The sequence below is a fragment of the Vigna radiata genome, chromosome 10 (assembly GCF_000741045.1).
Source record: "Vigna radiata var. radiata cultivar VC1973A chromosome 10, Vradiata_ver6, whole genome shotgun sequence".
Taxonomy (NCBI): Eukaryota; Viridiplantae; Streptophyta; class Magnoliopsida; order Fabales; family Fabaceae; genus Vigna; species Vigna radiata.
In genome coordinates, this window is record NC_028360.1 from 3424714 (window position 1) to 3450528 (window position 25815).

The 25815-nt window shown below is 31.5% G+C and overlaps 1 protein-coding gene across 2 annotated transcripts; it reads right to left on the bottom strand.

Moving 5' to 3' along the window:
* Nucleotides 1–5815: 5815 nt before the first annotated feature.
* Nucleotides 5816–9568, bottom strand: LOC106776227 (protein IQ-DOMAIN 1). Of its 2 annotated transcripts, none has more exons than XM_014663612.2 (4): nt 9159–9568; nt 7747–8046; nt 6812–7183; nt 5816–6684 (listed from the first exon to the last, which is right to left on the bottom strand). In XM_014663612.2, exons 1-4 carry the CDS (start codon nt 9246–9248, stop codon nt 6061–6063), a joined length of 1386 nt encoding a protein of 461 aa, XP_014519098.1. In that variant the 5' UTR covers nt 9249–9568; the 3' UTR covers nt 5816–6060. The 2 variants fall into 2 exon arrangements, with proteins under 2 accessions (XP_014519098.1, XP_014519097.1); XM_014663611.2 differs by having other exon boundaries at nt 5816–6687; nt 9159–9566.
* Nucleotides 9569–25815: the final 16247 nt, after the last annotated feature.

Sequence of the window (25815 nt, forward strand, 5' to 3'; positions counted from 1 at the left end):
TGGAGCCTAAGCATCCAAGGATCCTCCTCCAAGGTGTGTGGAATAGCTCTGGACGTTTCTCTCTGCCAAAAGAATACCTTTCTAATTCGCACTGGGGCTATATATAAGCTCAAAAAGATAATAGATAGATTACAGAAAGATTTACAGAATATAACTAAAAAAATGGACAACCGCCCAGGCGCCTAAATTCACCGCTCAGCGGTTTGCCTCTTGCCGCTTTGACCGCTCGGCGGTCAGTTTTGCCACTGAGCGGTTTCCCTCTAATCGCTCTGAGCGCTCAGCGAACCATTCTGGCGCTCAACGGCTTGCTTGACCCTTCTTTTCATCATTTTTCTCCTTCTTTCATGGGTCTAAGTCCACCTTACTTCACTTCCATCTTTAATTCATCTAAAAACCTTGCAAAACAATGCAAAACAAGCATAATATCTCTAAAACCAACTTTTGACTCTCACAAGACACAACTAAGTGTTTTACTTGATTTAGAGCTCATTCTATGCCATAAAGGGTATGTTTTACTATCAAATTTAAGCATGAAAATAACAGGTTTTAGACCGTTATCACTCCTCCTTCTATAAAAAAGAGTTCTCGAGCCCTTGTACATTCAGCTTGGAATTAATGAAGAGAAATTCTCCCAAATTTTGTAGTTCTTCTTTTCTAAGTTCACTAGGATAGATGTCTTTTTGATGTCTCTTAGCCTTTTCTAGATGGTTGGTCCAACCTCCTTCAAGACATACTTCCAAACCGCTCTCCCAACCTATTCTCGTTCATCTTTTCATGCTTCCGCGTCCAACACCTCATCTCCATTGAGTCTTCTTCAACTTGCGTGAAGAGGGTTTCCATCATTTGGCATCAAACCTTATTCCTTCGTATGGGTTATGTCCCATTCTTTAGGCTATGATTCCACCATAGGTGTCAATTTTGTAGTTTAGTGAATAGTTCCTTCGCCCACTTCCATCATTTGGTTTTGGAGCAAGCCATTGTCCCATCACTGTGAGAATTGGAATTTGAAGATAAAGGTTATTCTTGGATCCTAGGACAATTGGGAGGTAGCTGAATATGGTTTTGAAGAACCAATCAACACCAAAAATTGGTTGAATGTTCAGTTGAAAGTGTTGAAAGAAGTGCACGTGAAGGACAAGGCAACTCTTTACATCATGTACCAAGTCGTGGACGATTCTGGCTTTGAGAAGATTGCAAGTGCAAAATCTTCAAAAAAGGTGAGGAGCATTATGGAAAAGACGTATAAGGGAAATGATTGAGTGAAACAGGTTCGACTTCAAACTCTCAAGGGAGATTTGGAGAGCATGAGGATGTAGGAGACTTCTAGAGCAACTAAGTACATATATCGTGTTGAAACAATGATAACTAGCTCAGAAGAAACGGAGAAACACTACCTACTAGCCGAGTAGTAGAGAAAATCTTGAGGTCATTAATCGACGACTTAGAAAATATAGTATGTGTTACCGAGACAAACGACGATACCGATGAGGTATAGAAAGCGGTCTTGGTGGTAAATATAGAGGAGGACGAGAGGAGAAAGAACAGTTTGATAAAAAGAAATTGGTGTGGCCAAGGATGAGGTTAATAGAGAGGATGTCATTCAAGAACTCATGTTAAGACATGATCGTCTAAAGAGACTAGATTGTCTAGCAACTCAAGTTTTGAAGTTTAATAATAAACATTAAACGAAATATCCTTTCAGGAAGAGAAGTGCCTACTTAACCTATAACATCTAAGAACTTGCTCTATACGAGAAGGTACGCAAATTATCCAAATGTTAATACATGGTCTTCTCAAAATAAGAACATACACAATAGTGTTTATCTAAAGTCTATATCGACTAACACATTGTTTACAGGAAGTGTCTCATCAATAAAACAAGTCTACATAAAAGCCTTAGAGATAACATACTTAAGAACTTGTAATCATATAGATACAAAGAGAAGAATATGTCATGAAAAAGCTATTCTAGGAATATGCACAAAACAGTAGGATTTGATCTCAAGCTCTTAACTTGAAATATCTGTTAATGAGAATGAAAATAACATAAAGCTTAAATGTCGTACACCAAAAAGCAGTGTTGTAAGCAAAAGTATTCCAAAAAGAATATTCTCTAATGTAAAACACGTTAAAGTATGCATCTAAAACAAATTTTCATAAGAGTTTAATGTCTTATGTCATCTACTGTCAAAAGTGTTATACATCGTCCAACCCTTATTTAATGGTATACTTGAACGATGCATTAATTACTGACAAGACATATAATAAGATGTTTTGAACATGAAATACAAGTTAGCGACTATAAATGTTCAAAATATTTAATGCATGTATTGTAAAATGTTATTTTTCTTGCATATTTGTCCTTGTTATCCGTGCAGAACAAGAATATACAAAGGATTAATCAGAACATCCGCACACGCTAGATAAAGACATTGAGAGAAGCAAAGAGTATTATAGAGCAAATCTTTTGAAGACTTCTACTCTGACAGGGTCGTACAAGCTACTCTTAAATGAAGACTCTGATAAAGCATTGTACCTTTGATGAAAAGACAAAAGTCTGATCTCTCGTATAAAAGGTTGCCTACTCTTTTGAAAAATCAACTCATAATTCAACGATCATCGTTCAAAAGGGTTTATATAAAGAAGATCAATTGAAGAGAAGAAAGTTGGTGATTTTGAGAAAAATGCAAAAAGATGGTTGAAGCCGGAATATAGAAAAGGTGAAAAATAAAGGAAGGAAATAAGAGAGAAAAAAAAAGAGAGAAAGAGAGACTATGCTAATTGATGGGTGTCGCCGCCCAATCAAATTTGAGTGCATATGAAATATGCAGTATAGCTAGGGAATGACTCCTAGGTCGTCTCACAAGGACCAACTGCGGTTCGAGAATCAGGTCAACACGAAGTGGAGGGGGGTTTGTCAAAGGTTCATGAAAGGAAAATTAGACTAAATTAAAAATGGAAATTAAACCGAACATAATTAAAATCATTAAAATAAATAAAAACAATAAACTGGAGATAGTAGACAACATTAAAGTGAAAGCTAAAAGTGTTTGAACCAATTTAAAATGCAATGTTGAGCTAAACAATTAAATGCTAGCGTCAAGAATTAAAGAAAATATGCAATTCATAGGCTAATTAATGAAAGGCACCGTGCACAACTCCATTTCTTNACAGAAATGATAAATTTAAAAGTGCAATGAATTAGTAAGCATCACGAAAACACATTTGAAATGCAATGATTAAGCTAAAGATAATGAAACAATAAATTGCAAATCATCATGGAAACAACGTTAAAACTGCGTGAACGTGTAAAATGCTTTCATATATATATATATATATATATATATATATATAAAGAAACAAGTTTAGTTCATGAAGAAAGAAATTGAAAATTCTTATGCGTATTCCAAAAGAAAGTAACCGCTTGGTGCTCCATTTCCCCAATTGCAAATAAGAAATCAACTTTGTGCTGGACACCGAGAATTGAAACAAAAAAAATAAGCACACTACAGCCCGTCACATGCAAGGAATGAAGATATAATCCCATTGGACATCACCAGCATTTTTTCCTCCTTCTTCAATGGAACATATATATCAAGAAAAGTCTCCTCCCCAGAGAATGACGGCTGCCCCCTCTTTTTGGTGAATAATCCCCCCCTAGGGTTCCGTGAATCTTTCTTCATTTTCCCTGCTCCATGGGCCCTTGTGCCGTGTTGTCTCAGCTGCACATGTTTTTCTTTTTTTTCTTTTTTTTTTTCTTTTCAATGTGCTGCAGCCTTTTCTTTGTGCACCCCCAAATTCAACATGTTGCACCCTTTTCTCATAAGCCCAAAGGGTAAAATCTCCATATTGCCCTTCTTCTAGTGCACACTTCTTTTGAGAAGAGTCTTGAATTAATTTTTCTACATCCCAATGCTCCAAAATATATCTCCAAANTTTTCCCTGCAATTAAAAATGCAAATAATTAGCTCAGAATATTCAAATTAACTAAAATTCGAATTTCCGGTCAAATTAAGCATAATTAGGAAAAACGGGAAAATACCGTACAATTAAACACAATTCCCTGATTAATTCTAGCACAATAAACTAAGTGAAATCAATAAAATATCGACTCATCACTAATGAAAAATCATCATTCATCAACTCTACGTCATCTCGATGCTTATATCGTCTTATACTCTTCTATCTAATAGATGTGATGGAAGCAAGATTAAATCAAAGAAAACCATCATCCAATGTGGTTCCTCATCTTCCCCTCAAGTTTAGAACGTTTGATGCTTCCAAAGTGAAAGGAAACGAAAAAAAAAAAAGAGAAAAGAGCAGAAGAAGAAAAAGAGAGAAAAAGAACTTCATGAGCTCATGTTGTCTAACGCTCTTCAATTCAAGAGTAGAAATCTCATGAAGTCACAAATTGATTCATATTGTTGTAATGCTCTCTATGAGAGTTTATTCAATTTGTATTTGTAAACAAGCACTAAGTGTGTTTGTAACTTTGAGCTAAATTTATGTACTAGTCAGGTTAGACTTGAAGACTAGGAGTGGGTTATACTCGGATGCCAAGACTAAATAGAATACTCAACCAGGAGTGAGTTATACTCGAATGCCAAGAGTGACTATAAATCAGAAGTGGGTAAACTTGGTCTAGACAATTGTCAATGGATAGATCTTGGAAAGGCTAAACTCAGATTATACGTGTTGTTTAATGGCGTCACGAGTGACATAAATTACTCAACTAGAAGTGGGTTATACTCAGTACCATGAGTGGTGTAAGAATACTTGGACTAGATGTGTTGTCTATGGGTGCCAGAAATGACATAGAATACTCAACCAAAAATGGGTTATACTTGAATGCCAGGAGTGGCTAGAATATTCAACCAGGAGGGTGTTATACTTGGGACTAGGAGTGGTGTAAGAATACTCAACTAAGAGTGGGTTAAACTCGTGTAATCTTGATAAGATTAATGGAACCTCTTAAGAGTTTTAAGGAAGAATTGGACGTAGTTCAAGTTTGAGTGAATCGTTATAAACATTGTGCCTTATTGTTTCTTTCTTTTAAAACTATTGTTAAATTTCCTATATCGTTGTCTGAAAGAATATTTATTCTCTTATCTTACTTACCCAAAGCCTAAACATAGTTTACTACTAAATACACTTATAATAAACCATTAAATGCTCCCTTGTGAAAATATTTTGAAAATACTATTCACCTTTCTTCCTCCCCTCTAATGTTTTCTTATGTACTTACGTTTAGTGCTTCAGGGGCCTAACACAAGCAAGTGAAGAATTGAAAAAAAGACTGAGTATCACAAAATAATCGAATAGTATGGATAAGCCGATAAAACGTACAAATGGCTTGCAAAACTTGATGGGATGCCTAGATAGCTTAGAAAGATTGGAAAAGCATTTAAGCAGAACGATCATGTATAGAGATGAACTTAGGAAAATGAGATAACTACAAGTCAAAAGCTTAAATAAAGAGTAGACGAACTTAGATGGAGAAAAAAATATTTAATTTTATATAAAGTTTTGTTGAATAAACGTAAATATGAATAATTACATCTAATAAGTTCAAAAATTGCAAATATTAAAAATACTTTTTTAATACTTATAGCATTCAATAGAGTTCATTAATGGTGATTTGATACTATTTGTGTTTAATGCGTGGAAGAATCAAGACAAAAAATTATAAATAATTCATGTATCACTTAAAGGTTTTTTTAGCTATAATAGTATTAGTGGGTATATTTTCAGAAAACTGATTCAACCCAACAAATAAATAGCTTACGTACATTTTCTTCAACCAAAAACAAAACACTCATGAAAATATTAGTTCCTTAGAAAAACAAAATTCAAACATTTTCTTAACAGCAGGTTCCTAGACATTACAATCCCAATTTTGGGTGTTTCTGGATGAGGGATTATATTGTTCATGACACGACAACAACAGGACACATTAAACCACCATTGCATGTCAACGACCAAAGTTCAGAGCATGCTATTATTTAGAAAAACATGCTATTAATTATTAGGATATTTAGAAAAATAAATAAATTAACAAAGTCAAGTCCAACCACTGGTTCCAAGGGGAAGAGCCCAATCCTCAATGTGAACATTATCCGGGCTGCTACCTGAAATTCGTCTTGATTGGAGGCGAATTTCATTAATTTTTGGGCTTGGACTTCTTGGGAACCCATGAGCTGCAGTGGGCCCACCAGAGCTAGTTGAGTCACAGCCCAGCCCTAGAACGGAACTTCTCCTGGTGGAGGAGTTCCAGTTAGGCCCAGGTGAACCCCTATTCTTAAACAGGCCTTGGTTACGAGCCTTGGCCTTTGCAGACTGAGTTGGGGCCATGTAGCTTGGTACACCTGCACTGTGGTGGCGCTGGTGGTACCTATTGGATATTGGGCTTGTGTCAAAAGATTCTTGGTGGATGAGACCCATGTTAGCATGAGCTGAATCCAGAGTTGCAGCCATGTCAATTTCAACTGTTTTTTCTTCAGACATGTCATCAGTGGTGGAAGTTGCAGTAGCAAGAGTTCTATAAAGGTTCTCCCGTGACCCAAAGTGCCTTGAGTTCTGTGATTGTGATAACATCCACCGTTCCAACCAGTTCCAATCCATTTCGGCTCTTTCACGCTCATTGCTATAGCTTCCAACATCATCATCATTTGGATTTTGCTTCTGCTGCTGCATACAAAATCATCAACCATGTCGAGACATCATGCTAAATTATTGAAAAACATAGATACATGTTCCTTAAAGATTGAACAAAACTACATGTTCAAGACTGCTTCATAGTTTTGGTGAATACCTGACAGTTGAAAGCGTAAGCAAGAGCTCTCTCCCTCTTCATTGCAGCTTCATGTTTCCTGAAATTATTCTCCTTAATCTGTTGGCTACTTTGGCGCCTGTTGTCCCATGTATCCATGTCTAACATTTTGATGGGGCTCAAAAGTAGCTTAGGTTGTTCTTGTTCCTCTAGTCCTCTTTGGACCTGTTCCTCAACTCTTCTCTGAAACTTCTCTTGAGTCAGCTGGAGTCTTCGAGCTCTTACTCTTGCCTGTACTCGGACTAATGCATGCATGCATCGCATCGTCATCTGCGCTTGCTTTCTTACATTGTGTCCCCTCACAAGCGCTTGCAGTCTCACCAATCCCTTCAAAGCACGCAAAGCACGTCGAGCCTGCAGAATTCAACCATACTATAATGTTTCTTGAAAAAATAAATAATGACTTGAGTAGTACAACGATCAGCAATCTCAAACAACTAATCCACTTATCAAGTTACTCACTTTTTCGTTCTTCAATTAGTGCAGTGATCAATAATATAATTTGCATGATACAGACACAATCAATCAAAAGCTTAACGGAATAATTTTGTACTGAACTTATAGTAATAGCTAATATCCTGAGCTTGTAAGTACTATAAGTTCATCGGAATGCAGATAAACCCCTTTAGGCTGAATTCAATTAATATCTGAATAAGTTCACCATATATAAATTATAAATGAGCGTGAAGTTCAATGATATAGTAGAGGAAGACGATCATATTGTACTGCAAGTGTGATTCATGTAATTATAAATACAACTGTAAAACTTGGGGGGTGGGTGTGGCGTATCTGTGGTCCATACCAAACCAATTAAGTGACCTGCTACACTCTGATATTAAAAAATTAAAAACAACTTGACCCAAAGTAGACAAGAACTAATTACTCGGTTTGTAAGAGAAAGACAAAGGAGGACATACTAGGTAACCTCTGTAGTATGATTGAATGAGTATTGCAGCTCTTTCTTCCGTGGATTGGCGTCCATAACCTGCCAATCTCACAACTCTAGCGGCCGCTTGAGCAGCTGCTACTGCGGCTTCGGCAGCGGCAGCAGTTGCTGCTGCAAAGGCCATAGCATGGCTTCTATCTTCAGTCACCGGTGTTGACGTGGCACTCCCTTCATTGGTAATATCAGGAGAACTCTCAGCAGGAAAATGCTCCAAGGACACCTCCTCTGGGGCCTCATGCAGCTGCCATTGCTCTTCCTTCTTGTTGTCTTTCTGAAAGTGGAAATCCCAACATCAACCATGTCCTAATTAGCAATCATTTGGAAAATCAAGGAGTAACAAAACATGAAACAGAATGTGTTCTGTTAATTAGCATGATGGAGATCTGACATGGGAAGCACATGATGGTGGAGATCAATGATGTGATGGGTTGGGTGATATGATAAGTACGTGACACGAATACTAGTAACATTATTTGATACATGTTCACATGACAGGGGACCATATATGCGCATAATTACACACTGTATTGGGTCGATGGTCCTAAGGACCAGGTCGCTCATCCTTTTTATGTGGAAGCACAAAAGACAACAGCAACAACTAAGAATTCCACTTACTATACATACGAAGGAGCTATTAGCCTTCAATGTGTAAGGTAGAACGCAGTGATAGCATTAATTATGCTGCAGTTAAGCAGTTTCTACTTTCTTCTAGGTTTGTTGGGGATTGAGTAAAAGGTCATCATCATGACTCGTGCGTGACTGATTCAATAACTTTGGAGCTCAATCGCTATTAATGACGTTATACACACAATTAACTCCTCCACCTATATAAGCTACAGTAAATAATCCCTTCAAGGTTAACCACTGTGTTTTTATATATAACCAGTGACGTTTCAGTTAACTTAGGTCAAACCGCGCCAAAAGAAAAAAAAAACATGAATAATTAACCTAATTATACACCTAATAGTTTTTAAAGCTACTGATTAATAAATTAGAACAATCTTATTATAGTAATCGGATGCACACATATTCATCAAAGTTAACCAGATTAGTTTTTAACATAACATCAGATGTAAAAGTCTCCTCCAAGAAGAATGAAACATTCTTAAAATTTCATCGTATGGTAATCCATACCTTAAACTAGTCTTCAACTAATGTCTTCCATCGTGATAAAAGGCAGCAAACATGATATCATAATCTTTTAAAAAAAACATCCATTATAATCCATTCTGGAAATCTTCAAACAGTGAAAATGGAAAATTGTAGTTCAGAAAAACCAATTTAGAGACGAATGGAAAAGAAGAAAAGAAAAGAGTATGAAGCTACAATGTGATAAAAATTGTGATAGAAAATAATTGTGGGAGAAGAGAGGGAATGGGTAACCTTCTTCTCCGGCACCGGCGAGTCCTTATTAGAAGAGGATTTGAAAACTTTTTTGACGGAGGAAAACCAGCTGGCTCCTTTCTTCCCCATGGTCGAGGAAAGGATCTGGTTCTTAAGCCGCCACAACCAGCATCATCATAATCATCAGGTGCATTACAAATTCAGACACGGCGGAACATCACAAAGTGATTTGTTTCCATCCTACGTTTCAATGGAACAACGAAAAACATCCTAGGACACGATACGTTACGGCGGGTGTTATGTTATGAAGTGGTGTTTGGACGTTACTTTGGGTTTTTGAGATTGATGAGAGATGAGTGGTTGTGATTGAGAAGAGTTGAGAGGAAAAAAGAAAAGAAAAGAAGGGATTGTGTGAGTGTTTACATGAGATTGAAAGAGACAGATTGTTAGTAACCGTATTCGCTAAAGGAGCAGAAAAAGTAAGATGGGATTTATAATCTTAATTAATGTTATTAATTCAACTTTCTCCTCCTCGGTTAACAAACAAGCTACTTCATTTACTGCTGTCTGAATAATTAAATCTTTTTCTTTTTCATTTATATATCTATTTTCAGTTTAAAATTATATTTAAAATATCAAAAGTAAATATTTTTCTTCAGTTAAATCAGAATCTTAAACAACTATTAAATAAACGTGCTCAATGTTTACGAATATAGAAAATTCTTGTTTGCAATATGTCACTGTTTTAGAATCATTCAATCTCCATAACTCGTATTTACAGAATAATGGTTTGAGCTGTAATTAAATCTATATATTGATAAATTAATAATTACAAATTAATATATGAGATGATATTAAATCTATTATCATAATTTACAATATTGAAATTAAAAATATTTCATCTTTAATTACATTTTAAGTTTGAATCAAAGTTTTAACAATAAATATCAACATTTATTATTGTTATTAATATTAAAGTTATTTTGGTTTGATGTTATTTTTTAAGAGAAAATTTTAAATAATATTATTTTTTGGACAAATTTTATATTGGTTTAAATCATATTATATTCAGTTATTTATTAGACCTTTCTGCACTGTTTTTATTGGTTTTGCCTTTAGGTTAAATTCTTATTTATTTGAATCAATTACTCAATCTATTTATAACTTTTTATGGTTCAACTGGTTTTCTAGTTCGACTGATCACTTCGATTTAATTTTCAAAATATTGATACATATTTATTATAAATACAATGCTAAAAAATGTATTTAAAAAAAATGTAAAAGATTAAACCAAACTAAAATTATCTAAGTATAACTCAAAACCATTCTTTAAAAAGCTATTATTTAATTTCAAAATATTGATGTATTCAAATTACCTTTAAATTTGATTAGGTTAATGGACAAGTCAACTCTTATTCATAGTCTCCAAACTAAAATAATATGACTTAATTCAAACATAGCTATATTCATTCGAATAATGATAATTAGACAACATTTTTTTGACAACATTTGAACATCATCTACGTGTCATTTTGTGATTAATTCATAGTGATATTTATAATTATTATTATTGATTCTGAAGTAATTTTGGACCAATCACAGAATGACACGTAGATGATGTTCAAATATTGTCAAAAAAATGTTGTCTAAGTATCATTATCATATTCATATACTTGTTCAGTTAATGAATCTAATGTACAGCCTTCTGAGTAATATATGAATCAATATGAATTTAGTTGTATAAATTTTTAATTTAAGATACTTGTTTACTTTGAATAAATTGCAAATGATCCATTTTTACTTTGAATATCCAATACTTTTTAAAAAAAATGAATATCTAAATTATAAAATATTAGTTTAAATTTCTAAAACAATGTTTATATTTTTTCCGTGTTGAATATTTTATATGGTCTTTAAATTTTTAAATCTTTCTTTGGTAGCAAATTTTTTAACATATAGGGATGTATTTTATTAGTTCAAGTAAACAAAAATAAACTTAATACGCATCCTTCATTGACGTTCTAAATTATTTTAGACACGTTTTAACTTAACAAACATGAGTTGTAGAATTGAGGCAAATAAGAACTCAAATTAAATAAGAAAAAACTCAAATTAATTGAATATCCAATATAACTAGAAAAACCTTAATTACTTAAAATAAAAATAAGTATATTAGGAGAGTAAACTTTTATTTATCTTTTGTTGCAAAAGGAATTGATTGCAATGTTGATCGAATATGAGAATATCAATTCCATGCACCTATTTTATTTCTTTATCATATCACAAAAAATTGACTATTATGAGGTAGGAAGAATCAACTCTTTCTGAAATAATAAGATATTCTTCATTCTGGATTAAATCTTTATGGATTTGGTTTATTACCATTTTAAAAATTTCATATTTTTAATCAATGTTCATCATTTATTTTTATCTAATGTGTAATTTTGTCTGTAACATATAAAACTTGATTAAGAATACAACATTAAATAGTATAAATTTCATAAAAATTTGATATGAGTTGAAATAATCAATAATAGTAAGATACATTTATAAGTGAATAAGAAGGAATCAATATATTAATTTGTGTAGTTGTTCATGTGATTGAGAAGTAGGTCAGTAGTCACGAGCATGAACCCTTTGTCGCACGTCATGAACGCTGGCTGGTCTATTCTTTCTGCGTCTTAAAAAATTGGTCCCACGCAATTTAATGAAAAATCTGGCAAACCACACAGATTAAAATGCAAACCAAAACTAGTTTTCTCATTTCAGTAATCACAAAGGAGACACATATTATAAGAAGTCGTAGGTGAAAAATGAATGGATGACAACAGGTCGAGTCGGGTTGCAGGTAGGTAAGGTACGGATAGTGTTTATTCGTAATCTGACTTGTCGGATAAAATTTTACTCAGTTATCCGACTAGTTACCTGTCAGATACTCGTTTAAAAAATATTCACACATATTTTAAAATTTACGGATATCTGCAAAAAAATAAATAAAAAATATATTTTATACATTTTAAAATAAAATTTAAAAAAATTACAATATATATATATATGTGTGTGTGTGTGTGTGTATATTATAATATAAATTAATTAAATATAAATTAAAATTTAATTTTAATTAAATTTAACCTAATAAAATATTATTTTATTTTATTTTTAATTAAATTTAATTAAAAATATATATAAATTATTATTTTATTATTATTTTTGTAGGTAAAAGATACCCGTTGGTGGGATAGTATGTTATCCATACCCGACCCGTTTAGAAACGAATATTAAAATACCCGTTACTCGTTACCCCAAGTAATAAATATTTGCGGGTAGTAAATTTTACCCGTAGATACCCATACTCGCATATTCTTTTGTCATTCCTACACACCAATATCCAATACGTAACACCTAAAAGTCGTTATAAATTTGCATAACTTTTCAATTAAAATTATCATGAGTTTTAATGACTTTTTAATAAAAAATTTAAAAAGATAAAGTGTCATGACTTTTTATTTGTTTCTCGGGAATGTATTTACTGGCTCTACAATTTCAAAGCTTCATGAGAAATTAGCATGTACTATAAGCCATGAATAAATCATTTTAAAAAGTACTTTGTAGATGTTTTAATAAATCTATTTTGATTATCTTCGACTGTAAATTCCAACAATCTATTTTGATTATCTCGAATGCAAAATACTTTAATTCTAACTGCCATTTTATCTGCAAATGAATGTGAAAGATGGTCGAAATAAATAAGGTAAGTAGAAATGTAATGACATCAACGTACAAGTCCTTGTGGGGCCAAGTGAGAGGAGAAAGTTGGGATATATAGAATGTGTCAAATACACCTTATTAGAGTTATACTAATCAACGTCAATCATCATTAGACTTAGGAATGAAGTATAGTTAGTACAGTTTAGTTTAAAATTAATATAATTTAGTTTAAAATTAGTATAGTTAGTGATTCAATTCAATTTATAATGTAGTTTAGTACAATTTAGTATAATTTGATTTAATTTATTTTGGTAAAACAAAAAACAGTTGAGTTTAGTTTGTCTAAACTATTTTACAGTTCAGTGTAGACAAATTAATTTTTAGTTCAGTTTAGACAAATTAATTTTTAGTTCAATACATATTTTAAGTACATATTTTAATAATGCAGTACAGTTCAATTCTATTTGCCATATATATTAGCTTTCAACACATGATGTAAAAAAGTATTTTAAAAAACAACTAATTAATAAATTAGAGTATTTCTTTTTTTTTCTCATAACTCCAATGCTATCTTTTTTTATTATTTGGAGATAATAGTTTCAAGTTTTTTTTTGGTTTAAACCTCTTTTTGGTCCCTAAGTTATGAATGGATGTTCAGTTTAGTCCCCGCTTTTAAAAATGTAAACCTTTGTGTACCGTACGGCCCCTCCACCTGACTGTACGGTCTTTCCCAATGACCATACGGTCCTCCCATATGGTCGTCCGTGCAGTCCTTCCAGGCCGACCTTCCAAGCCGACCTTCCAGGCTGACCAATCATCAGGCTGACCTTGTAAGCCGACCTTTCAGGCCGACTATCCAAGCCGTCAGGCCGACCTTTTAGGCCAACCACATGGATAGATTATAAACGATAATAATTCATTAAAGTCCCTAATGGAGGTTAAAGTGTGATTGGGCCATCATCAGGCCCACGAAAGGTAAAAGCCCATTACAGTTAGTATAAATAAGGGTCTCAGGTATGATTTCACACACGTTATATATATGATGTACACCACTTTTGCTGACTTGAGCGTCGGAGTGCCTTTGGCAGGTACCCACCCCGCTCGGCTTGGAGAAGAAGGAAAGAGGGAGAACGAACAACTTCGAGTTTGAAGAGGACCATGATGACCGTCCGGCCTCCAACAAGTCCCCACTAGGAAGGTTACAAGGAACCTCCAAACCCAACCGAAACACTTTGGTTTCTAAGTTATAAAAAATGTATCAAATGAGTCATTTTTTTATGTTCATGGTCAAAGTACAAAGAGCAATCTAAAGTTCTCTTATTATTAAGAAACAAATCAGAGCAATCTAAAGATGTAACAGTTGTTAAGAAACAATCAAAAACAGCATGGTCAAAGTACAAAGAGCAATCTAAAGTGCTCTTATTATTAAGAAACAAATCAGAGCAATCTAAAGATGTAATTGTTGTTAAGAAACAACCAAAAACAGTATTTCAAGTCAAAAAAGGACTCATTTGATATATTTTTTATAACTTAGGGACCAAAGATTTACATTTTAAAAAACAGAGACTAAACTGAACATCCGTTTATAACTTAGGGACCAAAAAGAGGTTTAAACTTTTTTTTTCATATTTTGTCACATATTTAAAATCAATATGCTATAGTATTTTTTATATTGTATATTTAAAAATGATATGGTATTATATTTTGTGTGGGTTTCATCAACAATTACTTTGGTTTTTACGAAGGAATTGAAAGTGATATTTATTTGTTACAAAATAATTTTTATTTTTTATTGTAAAAAAATGCATACATAGATTGATTGATATGGATTTTTTAATTGTTTTTCAAAATTAATTATTATGTTATAAGATATCAAAGTTTGAATAATTTTTTAGTTTTTACTGTTGTCCATAATAGTCTAGAACTATCATACATTTATAGTATTGAAAATTATTAAGAAAATTTGATTGTACCCTAGAATGCAATGGTTAAAATGAAACAAGATCTAGTAATAATTATACTACTATGGTTAGTTGTAATTTGTTATTTTGGCTATAACAATAGGGATGATACCGTTAAGGTTCAGATAACGTATATCTATTACTTGATTTGTAAAAAGAATTCATTTTTTAATATTTATTTAAAAAATATTTATGAATATTTTAAAACTCACGTATATTTGTGAATATTAGTAAATATTTAAAAATATATTTTATAAATTTTTAAAATAAAATTTTAATAGAATATATGTAAAAAAATTATGAATTAAATTAAATATAAGTTAAAATTTAGTTTTAATTAAATTTAACATGATAAAATATAAATTAATTTTAACTTTAATTAAATTTAACTTAATAAAATATAAATTAAATTTTTATTTTTATTTTTTTAGATAATAAATACTTACATATAAAGATAATATAATATCCACATCCGATCTGTTTATATCAAATATAAATTACCTGTTATTTGCAGTTAATAAATTCCCGTGAAAACCAATTATTTATAACAGATTTTATCTGAGAACACTTGCAGGCACTATTATTTTTACTATTCATGGTAATATGAACCTCACCTACAAATATAAATTATTTTAGTTTTATATAGATACTTAATCTTTCTTAATATTAAGCGAGATTGATAATTTTTCTTTATCCTTTTCTTCTTTATTTTCTCTTCCTTTCCTTCCACCACATATTCTTTTTTAACTTTGTAGTTATTGTCATCGACACTTTGCCGTTACTTTTAGTTCATTTTCTTTTTTCTTCTCTTTTTGTTCCTTTTCCTTATCATGTTGTCCTATCTTCGCTGCATTCATGTTATCTCCAAATTATCTTCTTCTTCTCCTTCTCATTTTTTTTTTCAATAATCTTTAATTAATTTATAATACATATAAGATCGGTTTTGGTAGAAAACTTAAAGTTTGTTTTATAGATGTGTTTATTGATAATTTTTTAACATTATTTAATTACCAAAGGATTTTACTAATGAATTTTAAAAAGATTCAATTATGGACAAATTTACTATTTTTTTTTTTTTCAAAACATTCAATTATCAACGAATTTTCAAAAAGTTCAATTATTAGCTAATTTACCAATGATTTTTTTAAAAAAATCAATTAAAGATAAATTTTATCAAAAAATTTTAAAATAATATCCTTATCGATGAATTTCACCGTGTTCAAAGTTGATAAAAAGGATTTTGATACCAATCTTTTTAATATATCCATTACCAATAAAAATATTCATCAATAATAAAATATAAGTTATTGAATGATGTTGTATACTATTGAAAAAATCGCTTTTAAAATCGTGACATATGTTTTGTTTTGAAGAAAAACAAAACCTTAAATAATACGGTGACAATTTTAAAATTTGGAAATAATTTTGGTCGAATCTATACTCTTATGACTTTGATTATTTTAGAGCTTAAGCTTATTTTTTTGACAAAAATACAAATTCAAAAATAATAATAATATTTTAAAAATTTTGAATGACTTAGGTTTTATTCTAGAATCAAAACTTAAATCATTACAAAATTTCAAAAGTGTTATTATTATTTTTAAATGTTTATCTAAGTCAGATAATAGGCTTCATATTTAAAAAAAAATCAAAATTTAGTCATTCGGTAGGGTTAATTTTTTAAATATTTTACGTCTTCACTAAAGCCATTTGTTTTATTGCGCCACTGTAAAATTAAATATTAATATATGATCAAAATAAAATAATAAATTTAACAAACAATAAACTTTATTAAAATATACTTTAAACCATGTAAAAGAAATAAATTTTAAATATATCTCAATTTCATTATGTTTGTACTTATTATATATGATAAATTAATCTTACTTGTACGCCAAAAAGAATAACAAATTGGATTTTTTTTTTTATAATTTTTTAACAATATATAATATGATGGATTCGTTTTAAATTTTTTTAAAAAATAAATTTAAATGAATCAATAAAATAATAATACAAAATCTATTATCAAAAGATTATTAGAAAGAAATTGTTAAAATGACATGATTGTATCGTATTTGTAGGAAGGAGTAAAATTACAATATGTAACTGTATCTTTTTCTGATGTTAACGTTTCTTTATTACTTGATAGACTTTGAAGAGGGAACTACATTTATTAACTGAAAAGGCTTAGGCCATGGAAGATATTTGTTATTTGTTTGCTTGCATTGAAAGGGAAGAAGATGAAAGGTAAGAAGATGAAAGGTATGCATTAGGAAAGCTAGTTGTCTTATTTATGTCTCCTCTTTTTCCATGCATAACTTTCCACATATACACCTTTCACATTTACATTCTCCTCATTTACTAATCAATGAGTTTAAGTCTTATCTACCTTTTATTACATTAAATTAATTATATAATTAGGTTAATATTACCTTCATAACTTTGCCATGACCCATTTCTTCATGTACTTTTGCACCAGTATTTTTATTTTTAAAATTTATAATTCAAAATACAATTTTTTATATTTTAAATTATATATTCCAAAATATAAAATAAAAAATATATTTTGAATTGTATAATTTAAAATATAAATGTATTTCAAATTATACAATTTAAAATATAATTTTTCTGAAAAATAATTTTATATTTTCATTTTATATATTTTAAAATATAAAATAAAATATACATTCTAAATTACAAAAATTTATGGAGGTGCGGGAAGAAATTGCCTTTTGCTATATTGATGAGCTCCTAATTATCTTATTTTGGCACACTTTAAGCCCAATCTGCAACATATATTCCAGAGCTTCTTCCTGCACTCAATTTTTCTTAAGGCATTCTAAAATGACCCTTTTAACCTTATTTAAAAATAAATAAAAATCTAAAATATATTCTATGTCTCTCCTCAATATATTCTATGTACTCCTTCTGTAATAATAGGAAGAACATTTAACTTGTGTATTCTATAGGGTGATGGAAGATTATGCCAAAAAATCACAGAATAAGATATATGTAAACAGCTTCAGAAACAATAAGAAAGCTGAATAAGATAAAAATCACAGAATAATCATAGACTGCATTGCATTTCAGAAGGTGCTTGGAATTCAACTTTACAATTTTTTATTCACCTTTTTTATATTTTTTTTTATATATTTTGAAAAGTGCATTTTAAAAAGAAATTTGATTGTGTTAACACTCAAATATTATTATCCTAATTTTGATTGTACTATTCTTTTCTTTAATATATGATATGCTGCTGCTGTTATATTTTATGCCTGTTTGTTTCCTCAATTTATTCTTTATGCGTGTTAGAATATTTTCAATTTTAATTTATTCTCATTCTCATTACATTAAATTTACGATACTTTTTATTTTATTATTTTATCTAATTAATTTTCCATGTTAATTAAATCTACTTAAATATATCATAATTTTTTTCTTTTTTTATTCTCTTTCTCTAAACTTAAACATTTTCATTTTCACCTCTTTCCATTTCTTTCATCATTTCCTTGGACAAATCATAAAATTTCATGTATTTTTTCTTTATATTTTTGAAATCATTTAATGATATATGAAAAGAAAAGGTAAATTATTAAACTTTAAATATCAGTATGTTACATTGCATAACATTTGTTTTTTACAATGAAATAATATAAAAGTGTCATTTTAAGATAGATGCATGTCCGAAGAATAAAGGAAAGAGAAAAAAGTGACAGACTTTTTTGTCACGTCAAGAAGAGACTTGATTAGTGAAATTACACCATATTGAGATGTAATAGAGATGCTTTTAAAAGCCAATAAACACTAAACTCTGAATTTGGAGACCAAATAAGCAATTAAGTCTTTACTTTTTTATTAGAAGTAGTTTTAAGTTGTGCTCACACATGAGTTGATATTTATTTTATATAACCATTAAAAAAATATTTAACAATTGAGGAAAAAATAATAAATATTTTTAAGTTTATAATTAGATTTTTAATAGGATGAACTTAAAAGTAATTTATAGGTTCAAAAAGTTAATATGTCTATAAAAATATAAATAGTAAACTTTACAAAAATACAAAGAATAAAGTATATGAAAATATATAGTAGGCTCTCTGAAAATATGAAGGATATGCAAAAATATATAGAGTAGACTTGAAAAATTTAAATAATTGTATAATAGACTAATGTAATGTGTATTGTTAGACTCGTCTAATCACTGCATTAACAAACTCGTCTAATATGTGTTGTTAGACTCGTCTCATCAATATATGGACACACTTGTCTAATGTGTATTGTTAGACTCGTCTAATCAGTACATGGACAAACTTGTATAATGTATATTGCAAGATCTGTTTAATAAGAGAATATATAAAGTCATCTAATGTATATTAATAAGCATATATAATATGTGTATGAACAAACTCGTCTAACATAATTGTGACTCGTCTAATCAGTGTATAGACAAACTCGTCTAATGTGTGTTACAAGACTTGTCTAATGAGTGTCTAGACATACTCATCTAACCTGTATTCTTAGAGTCATTTAATCAATGTACGGAATGAATCATCTAATGTTTCTTTCTATACTCATTTAATTAGTATATGGACAAACTCGTCTAATGTGTATTGCTAAACTCGTCTAGTGTTTTCGTTATACTAATCTAATCAATGTATGAATAAAATCGTTCAATGTGTATTACAAGATTATGTAATTAGTGAATGAACATATTTATCTAATGTGTATTAATATACTCGTTATATTCATGTGTTTGTCTAATAACTTTTGTTATACTCATCTAGTCAACCTATGAAATGACTTGTCAAATATTTTTTGTCATATTTGTCTAATTATTATATGGACAATCTCGTCTAATAAGTATTATTTTACTCATGTAATTTTTATGTTATGTTCTTCTAATTAGTGTATGCAAAGACTCGTCTGATGTGTATTGTTAGACTCGTCTAATTATTACATTGATAGATTCGTCTAATATGTATTGCTAGACTTGACATTGATATATGGACACACTCGTATAATGTGTATTGCTAGACTTTTCTTATTAGTGTATATTCATACTTATATAATGTGTATTGCAAGACTTGTCTAGTCGGTGAGTGGACAAACTCATCTAATGTGTATTAAATAGACTCGTTTAATCTGTGTATATACATGTTTGTCTAATGTATACTATTAGACTCATCTAATTAATGTATAAAGACACTTGTTTAGTGTGTGTTGCTATACTCGTTTAATTAGTGTATAAACATAATCGTCTAATCATTGTATATGCAAACTCGTTTAATGTGCATTATAAGACTTTTTTAATCAGTGAATGGAAAAACTTGTCTAATATTTATTAATAGACTCGTATAATTTGCGTATAGACAGACTTTTGCAATGTTGATGGCCTTCTTATTTGGTTTTCCAAAAAAAAAAAAATCGTGAGGATATGGATGGATAAGGTTGCATAAGCTAGATAGGATGAAGGATTGAACTAGTCTAGGGAGAGCTTAAGCAAGTGAATGACACTCAATTTGGACAACATTTCTTTACTAAATTTAAGTTGAAAATACAAGAGGTACATGCTTTTATTTGTAGGCCAAGAAACCCTAAAGTTGTCCAAAAAGGAGAGCCAAAACTTGTTTAGAAATTTGAATTTTGAAGCCAAAAGTGAGCATGTTTAAGGTGTGACTTACCACCTAAGAATTCACATGTTCCAACTCCAATGCACATAAAGAGAGAATTATAAGACAAGTTTGAATTCCTTTAGGTTTAAGAAGTACTAATTTTAGGCACACACACCATGGCCCAAAGCTAAGCACGTCTCCTTTTAGGCCAAACTAGTATACTGGGCTAAAGTGATCACTATAATTTTTATTGACAATATTTTGTATGATAAAATTATTACATGACATATGTTTTATATGACAAAAATAAATAATTTATATTGTGAGAGCCTAGAAAATGGGTATTAGAAGTGATAACGTGTTCTAAATAATGAGACAGACTCAATATTAAAAGTTCAACGTATAAATATAATTTTTATTAATGAGTCTCATTACCTAAAAATATACTATCTCTCCAAAACCTATATTTAAGAGATTTCTACCATTTATCTTAGCTTCCTGACTCCTTGCTCATTTGTTTGAAGATTATAGAGCGCTTGAGTGATCATTGAGGCAAGGTCTTCAAGTCTAACTTATCAGTTTCTACAAAATAGTAAGTTAGTTTTTGCTTCTTCTTTTTTCTTTAGATTGTGCATTTCCTATGTATTTGAACATTGTTTTGTTAAATTTGTCATATGAATCTTCTATAAGACTCTTTGTTGATCAGTGATTCTAATAGCGTATCTTGATCGTGCTTTAGTGGTTTGTAGGAGCAGATAGGACTCCTTGAGTTGTTAGAGTCTTTCTAGAACTCTTATAGTTGTTTGATATGCTAATAGGTAAGGGAAGCTAACTATCTCATTTTAAAGTTGTTAATGTGTAGTAAATTCGAACTGCATCTATGGTTTTCGATCTAAATTGGTTAATTTGGTATGTATAATTATTGTTGTGTTTATTTGAGGTAAGTTGATTGTTTTTGGTTGAACTGGTGTTGAGTTGAGGAATTGAGAATCTGGTCATTTGAGCAAATTGGTATTCATTATGACACCTAAACCTGTATTTGAACCATGCATTGAGTCAAAAATACCTATTTGATCATTTGAATAGGTATTTAGTTCCCCAAAACTTAGTTTTAAAGGTTTTGTTTTCTAGTGTGGTGTTGGTATGGCACTAAGCACAACTTGGCTTAACAAGTTAGAGAGCAATTATGCTTCAAACTGTTGTACGCCAACCTTCACCATTGAAGGACCACTTTTGTGAATGGTTTGGTGTTGAACGATGACTTTATACCGCTGAGCACAATAGCTCAACGTCACTTTTCTTTGCATGTTTGGAACCTTTTTCTTTATATTTCGTTGGATGAGAGGTCAGTCTCGCTGGGCGAGAAAAAGCGCACCTTGTTGCAAGGGCTTTTATGTTGAGCGTCAATTTGAGCACCAATGCATTTTTTTTTGTGATTTTGCTGGTTTTATTGGTTTGGATGGTTTGTCATAGATTTGTACATGATTAATGTGGATTTGTGATGTTTCTTAGATTTGAAGGAGAAGTTCTTGTAATAGTAGTATATGTATTGATGTAGCAATTTCGAAATAAGGGTTATCGTTAAGCTTTAATAACCATTCAATCTAAAGTAGAGAAGGGTGGGGTATGTGGTGAGAGGAGCATGAGGTCATACTTTATGGGCTTTACCTTAGCCAAAGATGGTTGACAGACTAACCTAGTATAGTAGATTGGGTGGACAAATTGTTCCACCACACAAGTGCATAACTCCCAAGAGTTTGACATCAATACATGTATTCAGATAGTCAAGTCTAGAATGTATGATTGCATGTTATAAGATTGAATGATATACCTTTGCTTATTTGCTTTCTTTTATAAAAATGTTATATGATTGTTTTTGATACATTAGTTTATCCTTCTGTCTTTGTCTGTTTGTTGTGTATGTTTTCTTGTTTGCAATGATCATCTTAATGAAGTGAGGAAATGATGATGTATTTTTGGAGCAAGTGTTAGGTGGTGATGGAGTTGAGGCATATGGTATGATTGTACTTCTATATCTATATGTTTTTGTAGAACTATAGAATTTCACTTTTAGTTCCAGTGTAACAAAACTCATAGTAGTATAAGGCACTTATATATATATATATATATATATATATATATATATATATATATATATATATATATATATATATATATTTTGATGTTGTGAGTTATATTTGGATATTCTTGTATATTGAACATGTAATGATTTCCTTTAGTAGTTTATATTATTAAATTGGGATGTTACATTCTTTGTATTATAGTAGTTGTTCCTAAGGAAACATGTAGGTTGGTGTGTGCTAAGTTTTTGTTGTGTGCTCTTAGATATGTGTGATTAATATGTCAGTTTCTTTAAGTTATACGAATGAATTTTATCTGTGTGGGTAGAATCATAACACCTAGGCCACCTCCTTCTCCACCTTAAACCTTAGATATGCCCAACTAAGTAAGGGTGATAGAGTCTGTGTCAACGACTCTCCAATAGTAGAGTGTTGCCATGATCCAACAACACTAAATGGCCTTGTAGTAGATGAAGTTTGCTAGGCTTTCTTTTAAAGCCACCCAACAACAACATTTGTATGCTTTAAGACATTTGGGAGAGAACATGATGTCTATTACTCCTTCTCGAGCTCCACCCTCTCATGTTCAAGAGTGAAGTTTAGAGAATTTCTTGTAGCATCACTTAACTAAGTTGATGGGAAGACGAGTCGTGATGGAGTTGATCAATGGTTGTGTGGCATGGAAAGGATCTTTGACGCCAAAAGGTATCTTGCTGAGAATAGGTTGGCCTATTCAGACTACCAATTATCAGGGAAGTGGGGCTAGTATGAAGTTGATGTTGGAAGAGGGTGGCGAAGAGATCACATGGGAGTTTTTCAAGAAAAAGTTCTATGTTGAATACTTTCATGATAGCGTGCAATACACTAAGGAGGTTGAGTTTCTGTAGTTCGTGTAAGGAAAAATGTCAGTAGGTGAGTATGTGGACAAGTTCAAACATCTTGGACGTTTCTACACTCTACCCATTAATGAAGAGTGGTAGTGTAGAAAGTTAGAGAATAGGTTGAGGAGCAACATCAAGATGGAAATAATAGCTCTCTCTATTATGGAGTTCCCAACCTTGGTAGAGAAGGTTAGAGTTGTTGAGAAGCTGAAGGCAAAGATGAAGGTTTAATAGAGGCAATTTGAGAGAGTTAGAGAACCATCTAGGTCCAGATCCAATCATGAAGAAAGGAAGAAACCTTACTATAGGCCTCCTTCTCAGGGATCTAGATGGAGTTCCTCATAACAGCGGTTTCAGCAGGGAGGTGCGCAACGCTTTAATTGTGGGGGACCTCATCTGAAGAGTGAATGTCCATAGGTAAAGGGTCCTAGGAAATGTTATAGTTGTGGGAATGAAGGGCACATGGTCAAAGATTGCTCTCCAGTCAGGAGAGTTGGGACCCAACCACAATAGTTAATGCAACCACGATAAATAAGGGGTGACATACCCCGAGCTTCAAACATAGTATACGCCATGTCATGGGAAGAGGCAACTAGATCAAGTAATCTAATAGTTGGCAGTTATGTGATAAAATGTAGAGATCTTTATATGTTGTATGATTCTCGAGCGACACACTCCTTTATCTCAAATGCTTGTGTGCAAGAGTTGAGTTTTCTAGTGAGAGAGCTGTAATATGATCTTGTGGTATCTACTTCAGCCTCTGGTTTGGTTAAGACATTTGCGTTGTGTGCCAAATGTTCAATGGTTGTAAAAGGGGTGTCAATTAAAGGATAGTTTGATATGTCTACCTCTACAGGGTTTGAACGTGATCTTAGGGATTTACTGGCTATTTGTCAATTGTATTTTTATTAATTGTAGTGAGAAGAAGTTGTTATTTCCTTGTGCTAAAGAAATTGAGTTGTTATCATCTCATCAGGTGTGGTAAGAGCGAAGGAAGGAACTCGTTGTTTCATCATCTTAACTCACATGGAAGTGGAACAAAGCGGTGAGAGTTTAGATCTCCCAGTGAGTTTACAGATATGTTTCTTGAAGAAATATCGGGGTTGCCTCCTTAGAGGGAAGTGAAATTTTCTATTAATTTAGTGCCAAAGGTAGTGCCAATATTAGTAATGCCTTATTGGATGGCTCTAACTAAGTTGGTTGATTTGAAGAAGCATATCAAAGTGTTGCTAGAGAAACAATTGATCAGATCAAATGTGTCACCATGGGAAACACAAATGTTGTTAGTAAAGAAGAAGGATATAAGCTTCAGGTTATGTGGACTACAAGAAATTAAACAAACTAAGCATAAAAAATATGTATTCCCTACCAAGAATAAATGACTTGGTGGGTCAGTTGCATGGAACAATTGTGTTTTCCATGATAGAACTGTGGTTCGAGTATGACCAAATTCTGGTAAAGGAAGGAGATGTGTAGAAGAATGCTTTCAAGTCCAAATATGAGCACCTATGAGTATGTAGTTATGCCTATTGGTGTGACTAGGAATGATAAAAAAATCTACGGGTACGGGTATCCGCAGATAAAATCCACGATGGGTAGTTACTACCTGCGGATATTTATTACCTGCGGGTAACGGGTAACATGTGTTTTAATACTTGTTTCTAAACGGGTTGGGTACGGGTATTAAACTATCTGCCCCGCGGGTACCCGTTACTTGCAAAAAGTAATAAAAAAATATTAATTTTTATTTTTTAAAATTAAATTTAATTAAAAATAAAATTAATTTATATTTTATTAGGTTAATTTAATTAAAATTAAATTTTAATTTATATCCAATTTACTTAATATATATATATAGTAATTTTATTTAAATTTTATTTAAAAAATGTATAAAATATATTTTTTTTTATTTTTTTGCGGGTACCCATGGGTTTTAAAATACCCGCGGGTATTTTCTAAGCGGGTACCCATCCAGGTAGCGAACAGGTTGCGGGTCTGATTTTTTTTTTTGCGGGTCGGGTTGCGGGTAGGCACTATCCGTGCTTGACTCGACCTATTGCCATCCTTAGGTGTGACTAATGTTCCAACTGTATTTATGAACTATATGAACATGATCTTCCCACATTTTCTAGATAAGTTTGTCATGGTCTTTATAAACGACATACTCATCTACTTGTATGTCAAGCTTTTAAAGTGTGAGTTTTGGATGGAAAATGTGCAATTTATGGGGAACGTGATATCAGCTCAAGGTATAACAGTTGATCTGACAGAGGTTGAGGTAATGTTGTAGTGGGAGAGATCGAAGTCTGCATCTAAGATAAAGAGTTTTGTAGGTCTAGCTGATTACTATCAAAGTTCATAGAAGGATTCTCAAATATAGTAGTGCCTTTGATACAACTGACTCGCAAGGATCAATCATTTGCTTGGACGAATATATGTGAAGTAAGCTTCCA

Coding starts and splice junctions, on each gene's coding strand:
- LOC106776227 (XM_014663611.2), bottom strand. CDS start 9,248: ATGGGGAAGAAAGGAGCCAGCTGGTTTTCCTCCGTCAAAAAAGTTTTC. Junction 8,047..9,158: donor CGCCGGTGCCGGAGAAGAAG/GTTACCCATTCC, acceptor TTCCACTTTCAG/AAAGACAACAAGAAGGAAGA. Junction 7,184..7,746: donor CATACTACAGAGGTTACCTA/GTATGTCCTCCT, acceptor TGAATTCTGCAG/GCTCGACGTGCTTTGCGTGC.